General features: G+C 39.0%; 1 protein-coding gene across 1 annotated transcript; it reads right to left on the bottom strand.

Moving 5' to 3' along the window:
• Positions 1 to 4,590: 4,590 nt before the first annotated feature.
• Positions 4,591 to 10,292, bottom strand: LOC133722543 (cation/H(+) antiporter 20). The gene is made up of 5 exons (XM_062149423.1): positions 9,967 to 10,292; positions 9,338 to 9,857; positions 8,415 to 8,917; positions 5,210 to 6,118; positions 4,591 to 5,078 (listed from the first exon to the last, which is right to left on the bottom strand). The coding sequence occupies exons 1-5, from the start codon at positions 10,141 to 10,143 to the stop codon at positions 4,695 to 4,697; spliced, it is 2,493 nt and encodes an 830-aa protein (XP_062005407.1). The 5' UTR covers positions 10,144 to 10,292; the 3' UTR covers positions 4,591 to 4,694.
• Positions 10,293 to 11,516: the final 1,224 nt, after the last annotated feature.

Here is an 11,516-nt window from a genome sequence, read left to right as displayed (position 1 = left end):
TTGGTTCAGGCTATTCAAGCAGAGGGTGAGGATACTTCTGTGTTTGGGAGAGTTATTGATGATATCTCTCTGGCTTTGACCTCTTTGGCGGGTTCTTTCTTTTGTCATGTTTATAGGGAATCTAATACGATTGCTCATAAGCTAGCTCATAGTGCTATGATTTCAGGGTTGCAAGTTTCTTGGAGTGGGGATATCCCTCCAGCATTTGATGAAATCCTTTGTAACAATTAGGTTTTATCAATAAAGTTTGTCGTCCTTCATTTCAAAAAAAGACTATCCCTTAGGTTTTTGCAAAAAATTTGTACTAGAAGTTCTTAATATTTTATATTTTTCAAATAATAATAATGCATTAATAAAAAATAATATTTTATTATTATAAAAACGGACTTGATCATTAACGGATCGGATCAACATAAATCCATATTTGATCCGTTAAATAAACTGGTTAACAGATTCGGATCATTAACGGATCAACGGATCAAAATTTTCAATCCAAACCCGTCCAATAGCCACAGATCCAGATCAAAATCCGGTCAATTTATAGGTCTAAGTGGAAGCTTTATAATTAGAAAGGTTTGGCCCTCTTTTTTGAATAAACTGATGACACGTGTTATTAATAGTGTAACATATGCAATTTCTTTCTCCTGGTACCTTAATGACCTCTTGCCATGTATTGTATTCATCATCAATTCTATAAAAAAATAGGATTAAATACTTGTTACTCCTCAAACTTTTCCCTGAAAAACAGTTTAGTCCATCGCCTTTTAAATTAAACTAGATAGTCCTTATACTCTCTAATTCTCATATAACAAGTCCAAAATGATCCGAAATGACTATTATGCCCCTCATTTTCTATTTTTATTATTTTTCTCTTCTTTTTTTTATTTTTTTTATTTTCTCTCCCTCTTTTTAATTTTCTCTCTTTTTTTCTCTTTTTTCTATTTTTTTTTTCTGGTTCTCTCTCTTCCCCCCCCCCCCCCCGGAGCCCGCACAGCCCAGCAAGTACCCTGCACCCCAACGCCTTGCAGCAGCGGCAGACCACCTCGCTGCTCCTCCGCACAGCCTAGCCCATCGCTGCCCAGCCAAACCGGCCTCACCCGCGCACAACCCAGCGCTTGGCCTCCACCGCCGGATCCCAGCACCTCCGAATCGCAGCACATCCATATCGCAGCACCTCCGGATCCGGATCCCAGCACCTGCGTCAGCTACTCTTTTGCAGTTCTGCAAACCAGAAGTGAAGAAGAGCAGAAGGAGGAAGAAGACGTGAAGAAGAGGAATGAAAAAGAGAAAAAAAACCCGGCCCAAAGAAAAGGGACCCGGCCAAAAAAAAAGCGTCCAAGGCTCCGAGTTTGATCGGTCCAAGGCTCCGATGCTCCCGCGCTCGCCTGAGCCCGAACCTGGACGGCGTCACCTCCATGGTCACCGCCTTCGAGATCCTCCGCACCGCCCACAAGAACGCCGCCCCAAATCCTCCCAACTGGTACAAGATCCTCCAGGTTGAGCCCTTTGCCCACATCAACACCATTAAGACCAAATACAATAAGCTAATTGAGCAGAAATTGCCCACATCTCGCTTTTCTTCTCCACCCTGATAAGAACCCCCATTTGGGCTCCGACGAGGCCTTCAAGCTTGTAGAGGAGGCCTTTCGGTTCCTTTCGGATAGGATTAGGAGGAAGGAGTATGATATGAAGCTTAGGATTGGAGAATGGATGGTGGCCAGAAGTGGTGGTCTCCGGTGATGGCAGAGGAAGAGAAGAAGAAGAGAGGTCGAGGGAGAGAGAGAGACCGTGCGGCCAGGAGAGAGGGAGAGAGGGAGGGAGAGAGAGAGAGAGTATAAAAAAAGGGGAGAAAAATTAAAAAAATAGAGAAAAAAATAATAATAATAGAAAATGAGGGGCATAATAGTCCTTTCGGATCATTTTGGACTTATTATATGAGAATTAGAGAGTATAAGGACTATCTAGTTTAATTTAAAAGGCGAGGGACTAAACTGTTTTTCAGGGAAAAGTTTGAGGAGTAACAAGTATTTAATCCAAAAAAATAATTTCCTTTTTCTCATTCTATTTTGTACACGTACTTTTATAGTACTTGATTAACACCACTCATTAAGTCTACTAAGCTCGTTTATAAAACGAGTCTACAAGCAAGGAAAACAATCTAAGTAACTAAATAATTGAATTCAATTTTGTAGGCTACAAAAAAACAAACCCGAAATTAGGCAAAGGCTCAGGCCTAAAGAGACTCAAACCCTTGCCCAATTCAATGCATCAAATCCAGAAAGCCCTAGCCCACTGGAAAACCCTAGCACCCTAGCAAACCAATCGCTGCCGCCATCACCAAGACTTGCGACATCTTCCTATCTGTTGCTGGCAACCACGTGCACCACGGCCGTCACAATCCCTTGGGACCGGTAACTGAGCAAATCACCAACCAAGGAGGAAGAAAACTCATCCCAGCCAACACAAACCTAAAGTCATGGGTGACCCATACATCCCAATGAAAATTCATGGATGCGAAAGGCAATTATGGAAGAGTAAAACCAAATGAGTCTTGGTTCTCCTCCTCAATCTTCCCACAATGGATGAACTATAGCTCGGCCCCTAACCGCATCGGCGACCTGATACACCACGTCTGTATAATTGGTCGGGAGTTGCATCTCTTTTGACGAAGTAGCAAAAGAACATATGCCAAAAAGGAGCTACTGCTAACAAGTAGGCGGAAGCCCTTCCGAGGAATGACGACTAGCGTTGCCTCCTTGATCGCCACATTCATATGAAGAATTGAAGATGGCATTGATAAAGGTTTTTGGGAGATAGAGAGAGATAGAGGGTCATTCTTTTCAATTAGGAGGAACTTATTTCTCTTTCTGTATAACGAATTTCAACTTTTGTAATTTTTTTTTCTTCAGTTTAGTAACTATGATGTCCAATTACAATCGTTATCTTTTGATTTTGTATTCTTATGTATGGTTATTCAATTTCAAAATATATATTTTTTCATTGACTCGGCCCTCCTAAATATACAATCCTAGCTCAGCCCATGATTGCTCAGTTTAAAATACTAGTTCCATACTTAATCATTGTATTGGTTTAGGGTTGAGTATTTTTTTAGTATTGATTTGAGCATCACTGATGAGTTGAAAATGAATAGAGGCTAAATCATGGAAAATTCTTCTATGCACTGGCAATACAAGTGAACTGGCAATTCCAGTATATCTGAACTGTTAATATTTATAGGCAACTTTTTTTTAGTAGTTAAAAAATGTATTTAATATTATCCAACAATTTATTCATGTTAGTGCAAATATACTTACACTGAATATTATCTTCTAAATCATAATATTCTTTTGCTAGACGACGAATACGAATTCTGGAGTTTATAATGGGATGTCCATTTGCATATAGTGTAACCTACTTTAGATGCTGATAGTAATCTCTACATCAATTGGAGTGACTTCTTAAAATTATCAATATTCAAGAATCACAGAATTGCAATGCTTTTCTTTATTTTGGTCGGTGAAATTAACTTTAATCATAATCAGAACATCCTCAGTGTGTAGGCCAATTCAGGCTCATGGCTTTATGCAAAGTTTCTTATGAGATCTAATGCTTGCGAGTCCACTGAAAGGTAGTTATGCTTCCATAGCTCATCTCTCTGATATGCAAGAGGCATTAATTTGTAGCATGATCGGCAAATCCAAGATTGCCTTGAATAAAGCATATGACCGCATTGAGTGCGATCTTCTTCAGGTGCTTATGTTAGCAATAGTATCCTAAAGAACCTCTTTATCTCTCCACCTCTTCCCCTTGTCGAGGAGACACCGTCGTCATTGAACTTTTGAGCTAGTGCTCTATGCAATGGCATGGATTGTGGGTTAACATTAGCCATGGGCCAATAATTTTGACAAACATTCTCATTGCGGATGATTGAATCTCTATTTTTATAAAAGCTATTTTGAGAAATTATATAGAGCCAATCTTTTTTAGCATGTGTCAAAATATCAGTAGTCTTTCCTTAATCATGTAAAAAAATTTTAATTTTAAGCCTCGTTTGTTTCACAAATTTGAGATTTAAGAAAAAAGTTAGACAAATGCATATCCGGTGAGCTAATCTTTTTTTAACATGTGTCAAAATGTCAATAGTCTTTCCTTAATCATGTGAACTTTTTAGTTTTTAAGTTTCGTCTGGTTCATGCATTGGAGGTTTAGGAAATTTTTTTTTTTTTAATGGGAGATATAGACGAGGAGTCCTCCTCTTCTATCATTTCATGAGATTAAAAGGAAGTTTAGGAAAGAAGTTAGACAAATGCATATATGATTGGAAAAAAAAATCCTTTAGCTTTGGAACATAGAGGGAAAAGCGAATCCTTGCATCATACTTTTTTTTTTTTTTTTTTTTTTTTGATCAAGTGAAATATCGTTCATACTTAAGATTGAATTTTCCTTTTCATTTCGTACGTTCTATTTAAACTGTTTTTTTTTTTTTTAAGTATAATCATATTCTTTACCACGTCTTCAAAGTTTTTTTTTTTTTTTTTGGGGGTGGGGTTTCTTTTAAGTGGTACCGACATGAAGAAAAACAATCACACATTTTTGGAGGAAACTTGAAAATATATATAGATGGACACATTTTTATACATGCACGGCTTTATTAATATTGATCACACAAATTCCCTGGAAATATTCTCAGAATTTCAGGCCAGTACACTGGAGGATTCATCAGGGGCGAACTTTTCATACTCACCACGAACCATCTTGGACACTGGAGCTTCCACCGCATGAGCTACATTGTGCTGTTGAATCACAAGGATTGATGAGACCACACCGTGGCCGGAAAAGGCCAAAATGTCTCCGACAGGCCCCAGCTCAGCGTGCTCCGCTTGTCGGTCTGCCAATTCCGCTACCATACTTGATGGGAACCGTCCTTTTCCTACTATTATTAGGTCCTGATCTCCACTGCGTCCAATTGCCAACACCCCCTCCACAATATTCCTAGCCACCACTAGCTCAGTGTACTCTGCCGTCCCATCCTCCACCAACTTGCTCCTGAACTCAGCCACTGCAGCCTCATCTAGTTCCTGATCCATGTAAAACGACATCATTTGGTTACGACAAGCTTTCCACTATTTTGTAATCCTAGAATTGCCGACTAAAGTGATACATGCATACGATGTGATCAAATTATACTATAATAGCACACTTGCATTACCTTTTCTTTCTCTCGGTCCATGTTCTCGGTGGACTTGGTGGGTGAAGGCTTTAACATAAGCCCATTACTCTCCAGACCTTCTTTCTCGGCGAACCTCACAACCTTCACTTTAACAGCCGGGTGGTCAGCCATCCGACCACCCAATTCCAAGGCCTCTCGATCATCAGGCCCACCCAAAAACACAATACAAATCCGTAGGGCCACAACCTTATCCGGCTCGAGACTTTGGGCTTTGAAATTATCAAATCCACGGTCCACAAGCACTGCAACCGAGCACGGCGCATTTTGGAGCACTCTTTGGTTGACCCCTCTCCAATCATTGCCCACATTGATCTCTTTTTTCTCATGATCATCACCATCACATCTCCATTGCTTGTGGAATGGCAAGACGATCATGGCCGCCCTCTTCTCTTCCGCCACATGGCAAATATCCTCATACATTGTTGCCAAAGCCGAAATTGCGGTTGTGGGCCGGACCGTAACTCGTCCCAATTGACTATAGGCTTGGAATGCCCCAGCAACTCTATCATACCACTCACCTCGAGGCGTTCGGTTAAAGAAAGGAAACCCATTTTTTCGAGCCCGTTGGACCATAACGATTGAAGAAGAGCGCTCGGTGAGTTCAACAAGGTGCATTAGGAAGAGTTTGAGTTGGGATTTTTTGGTGCTTCGAATTGAATCTATTAAGCTTATGAGCGAGGGTGCATTGTTTGGACCATGAACACACGCAAGAATTCGGAGCTCGTCTTTGGCGGCTTGATCAGCTGTGGATAGATCACAAAGTTTACGGTGAGTGCGAATAGAGATTCCACGTGCCGGTTTGTAAATGGCCATCACTACCGGACATGTAATGAAGGTGGTGAAGAGTGCCATGAGGACTAGAATTGCAAATGACTCGTCATTTAGCACCTGTAATTATATAAGCAATTCGTAAGATAATATTCAGTGAAAAACCAAATTCAGGATAATTAAGTGTTTAAGAGTATAGATCGAGATTATTAAATTTGTAAGCTTTTCTTGGGTTACAAGGTAGGTTGAAATTAAAGTGCAGGTAGATTAAAAATCTACATATACATTGAATAAAAGGCAAATACGTACTCTTAATTATTAGAACAAATTCGACCCAAAAAAATACTAGAACAAACAGAAATTTATATTGAATGTTTAGTCTCGCAGCAATAATACACTTGCCATTCAATCCAACTTTAATTTTTTGGATTGATCAACAATAAAGCGATAGAAGACTTGGCCCAAACTTCTTGCTTTATAACCTTTGTGCATGTCCTTATAAAAATGGGCTTTATCGCTTTACAGCCATGCTTTTTCTGATTGCATTTCTTTTCCTAGACATCTAACCAGAAATGTCTTAATATTGCAGACGGAGAAATTGTTTTAACCCACCTAAGCCTTAAGAAAAGAGGGAGCAATGTTTATGAATAAAGCAAAAACTGACATAAAGCTAGTATTATTGGAGTTAGAAGATAACAGAGGCAACAACGTAAGGGACAGATTATAAAGAGAGAAGGATACATAAAAGTTGATCGAGCTGTTGTTTTCAAAAGGATTAATTTGCAATTGATTCCCTCTACCATTTTTTCTTTTTGGTCGTCTATTGCTACACTTACATGGTCCTCATTAACAAACGCTTCGCATCCTGAACAGGATTTGACTCACTAATGCCAGCTCGTTGCATTTGATTAAGGATCTCTTATGATCATTTCTTTCGTATACGGATAAGTTTGTTGGTGCATCATTTCTAACTAGAATATGGATCTCATATGATGTTGTGGGTGTTAAATCTCTAAAACTTCATCTTTTAAATTTTATGCCAAACCATTCAAACTTAGAAAGTTCCGATATTTATACTACTTGTCTTTTGAATTACCTTAACTTCACAGCTTTGATGAGATCTGATGTATTGTTAGTACTTAATAGTATGATCGCATCCAACTAATAGATGGTCAACTGTTAAATTAAAATGACATTGTTTTGGTTCCATCTATTCTTATAAGTGATGAAGAATAGAATCTCACCATGAAAAAACCTATCCTTGCAAAAATAATTATATGATCTCTCACGACTCTAAACTATTATTAATTGATTTAGGTAAATATTTTAGATATCTACAAAGTATTAGAGTAGCCTCTCTCTCTCTCTCTCTCTCTCTCTCTCTCTCTCTCTCTCTCTCTCTCTCTCTATATATATATATATATATATATATATAGATCCTATCCAGAGCGAGGCCTCGCTCTGAAATTAAAGTACGAGGTTGGAGTTTAGGGTCACTTTTCGGTCGCATCTCCACATCTCGACCGTTCATTTTTTAGGTACTAGTGTATAGATCATCTCTGCAAAATTTCAGCCAAATTGATGGTCGTTAAGGCATTGATAACTACCTTAAAGCTAGTACGGTTCAGGTTTGACAGATTCAGTTCGTCCATTGGTTTAAGCGGGTTAGATACCTTAAAGATCATCAATTTGGCTGAAATTTTGCAGAGATGATCTATACACTAGTACCTAAAAAATGAACGGTCGAGATGTGGAGATGCGACCGAAAAGTGACCCTAAACTCCAACGTCGCACTTTAATTTCAGAGCGAGGCCTCGCTCTGGATAGGTCTGTATATATATATATATATATATACATATATATATATATATATATATATATATATATATATATATATATATACTATTTATCCAATCATGTATCATATCAAATTTAGCGACAGATATTGTATGTGTGCATGAATGTTATTCATAATATGGCAAAATACTTTATCTACGACGTGATGTTGGGGTAATAGATTGAAAACGAACGTAAAGTTTAATTATTAGTATCTAACTTAAAGCTAAATACTTGGATTTATAGGCTAAGACATTTTGCTGTGATATGAGAATACACATCCATTCAACTATCCGACATTACACAGTTTACACTTTCAGCCGTTTAGGATGCAAACTTTTTTTTTTTTTTTAGAAGGATTCAAACTATTGGTTTCTGGGAAATGACAAGTTTCTTTGGCTCTGACTTTGGTAAATGACATGTTTTTCTGGCAGTACCTATCTGTACATTCTCTATCATTCTCATTAATCAAAATCTCAAAATGACATTTTATGATTAAGAAGTCAATCACGCTAATTTAAGGGGTCAACATATAAAATTATAAACACAGTGATAAATTAATTGCAAGAACTGAACTGACCTTCTCCTCCTTGCCAATGTTTAGAACAATGAGCTCCACCAAGCCTTTAGTGTTCATGAGCACACCAAGTGTCAATGACTCTCTTGCCGGAATCATAAACATCATTGCCACCACAAACGTCCCGAGAATCTTCCCAGCGCAAGCCGTGGTTATAACCAGAGCCAACAACCCCCACGCCCTGCCGCCACGTATTTTAGCCACATCTGTTTTCAACCCACTTGATGCAAAGTAAAGCGGAAGCAACAAGCCGGACACTAAGTCTTCAATCCTCGATATTAATCTATCTGCAAACTGTCCTTTCGGAATTGCGAGTCCGAAGACGAAAGCTCCAAATATGGAATGAATTCCAATTATGTCAGTCATGAACCCGGCCACCATTACTCCGGTTAAGGTTAAGCAAATATAGGCTTCGTCCACGACATCTTGCTCCGGTGTGCACCGGCTGGCGACCCATTTCATGGCAGGTCGGATCACGACCATCATGAAGGCCACAAAGGCAACACCTGTCAATAGGGAATATGTTAGATCTCAACTTATATTTTAATCATTTTGATATAGTCACATTAGAAAGGGATCGAAACTCTTAACATACGTACGTAAGTTAGTGCTACCTTACTTCTGGTATTTATCTAGTGTCAGATCAAGTAATTAGAATGGTAGTTGGTGCTATAGTTCATTATATCAGAAATATTCAGAATGATTAAATTAATAAACTGTATTCACTAGCCAAATCTGATTATTAGATTTTGTCCACTAATATCATTGCAGAGAGCAAATTTTGTGAGTCAAAAACTCCCATTGAGAATACCCTATATAATGAAGAAAAATCATATGAAAATAAGAGAAAAGTACGTACTACAAGAAAACATTGAGAAATAATAAAAAAATAAAGGAGATTGTTATTTATATGAAATATATATCACCTGAAAGGAGGACCCAAATGGATATCAAAGGGCTCTTGTTGTGGCCACCAGCACCGTCACCTGCCAGGGCCACCGCCACGGCCAGCAAGATCCATGCACCAACGTCGTTGAAGGCAGCAGCCGCCATGGCAGTCTCCCCAATCTGAGTTGTTAACAGTTTGAGCTCCGCTAAGATGCGGGCAAGCACAGGGAAGGCGGTGATGGAGAGGGCAACTCCCATGAAGACAAGGAACTGAGTGAACCCTGCTTTGTCAGCTCCATCAATTGTTTTGCGGAAGACCAAAGCGACGCCGATGCCGCAGAGGAAAGGGAGCGTTATGCCGGCGAGAGCTATGCTGAAACCCCTTCTGCCACTTCGGCGAGTGGAGCTCAGATCGAGCTCTAAGCCTACAAGGAACAAGTAAAATAGAAGACCAATACTTGCCACTGATTCTAATATTGGAGTGCTCCATGAAGGAAAGATTTTGTGCAAGTAATCTTTGTTTCGTCCGAAAGCTGAAGGACCAAGCAGAATTCCACCCTAATCACAAAGTCAAAAAATACTATATATTAATAAGAGCTAATAATAACAAATATTATAACAGTGTGACCACATAATATTTCAGGTTATATCGTTAGAAAGTACATACGACAATCTCTGCAATGACTTTGGGTTGGTGGAGGGGTTTCAGTAGGAAAGCAAGGAAGCGGCTGACGACGATGATCAAGGTGGTCTGAACTATTAGGAGTGGGAAGGCGAAGTTTAAAGGGTTGTCGCCTTGCCACAGGCCATTTGATGCTGTTCTGATGGTGGTTATATTCACCATAGCTAAGTTTGGCTAGATCTAGCAAGCTAGAGGGAGTTCAGTGTTATCAAGCTTGTGGTTGAGGAGGTTTGCAACAGGGAATAGCATGGACCGAGTAGGAAGAAGAGTAAAGCAATATATAGAGGGAGGGGTGAGCAAGTATTGGTCTTGTCGTTGTGTACAATTGTGCAAAGTGGGTACGTTCACGTCTTCCCCAGTTAAAGCTTAAATTTGGGTTATCAAAATGAAATATTTCTATATCTGTATTTAATTTAGTGCATATAGGTCAATGAACAATGGCATTCCATGTGTTTTCATCAATCGCTTTCTAACAAGCCCGCTGGGTTGTTTTAGCGTAAAGCAATTAGGAGCCTAGCTAGGACTAACCCAAGTGGGTAATTAAAGTAAAATTAACTTATCATATTTTCATCTCTAGAATATTGGAATTGTAAAATGACATGTTTTTCAGTTCTTGTTTGTTCTTTGGATGTTGTTTTTGGATGAAAACTACAAAGCAAATACGAATTAAATTAGTTGCATGTGAGATACCATTTATAGATTGTAGCCAATGGTAAAAGTTAAAATCAACCAAATGCAGTTAACAAGTAACAAGCGTATTCGAAGTTATTAATTACAAGCGGCTCCCAGTACGTGTAATGGTAAAACCTTCATCTTTGAACAAGCTGTAAACTTGGAGTCTTTTCTGTTTGTTGGAAATGGAAGTGGCAATATCCAACTGTGCTAGCTTATCCCTTCGATCACCGTTTTTACAAATTTACGGTTTAGCTTTTAGGATCAAAGAGAAAAACCTAACCGTAATTTTTAACATTAACTACATGTCAATCAACAATTTATAAGATACGTATTATCACAAAAGATGCTCTAATGGGAGTCTTAAACATTTTTACTCAGTAGGGTTTAATTAACTTCAAAATCTTACATCCAAGTCTTAGAGAGTGAGTAGAAATTTTACTTGTAACAAAATGTACGTAGGAATGCAGCTTAATAAGAACGCTGCTTATTAGCGCAGGATTACATCCCCACGATCCCGATGCAGTAGGGTTTAATGAAGAAAACAAACAAGAGTATTAGAAACTACGAGAGATTATTAGTTTCCAATCAACTGTAGGCGACGCCAGAAAGCCGTCCGAGAATCTTCGAACTGACACGTGTAGGGACGTAGCTATGCCTCAGGCTATTTGGGCTGTAGCCCAAGGGAGATTTTGGGCCAAAAGTTGTCAAGTATAGGTATAGCCCAAATAAATAAATAAAAATACACATACACACACGCTAACTCACACACTAGGTCTCGACACTTTGTGTCTCAATCACCGTCTGTCTGAAAAGTGAGAATCAATTATGCAGCCGCCGAGCCACCTCCTTCTGAGGCTCAG

This window comes from Rosa rugosa, chromosome 7 (genome assembly GCF_958449725.1).
Source record: "Rosa rugosa chromosome 7, drRosRugo1.1, whole genome shotgun sequence".
Lineage (NCBI taxonomy): Eukaryota > Viridiplantae > Streptophyta > Magnoliopsida > Rosales > Rosaceae > Rosa > Rosa rugosa.
The sequence above is the reverse complement of the archived record's forward strand: the minus strand, read 5'-3'. Positions and strand labels throughout refer to the sequence as shown.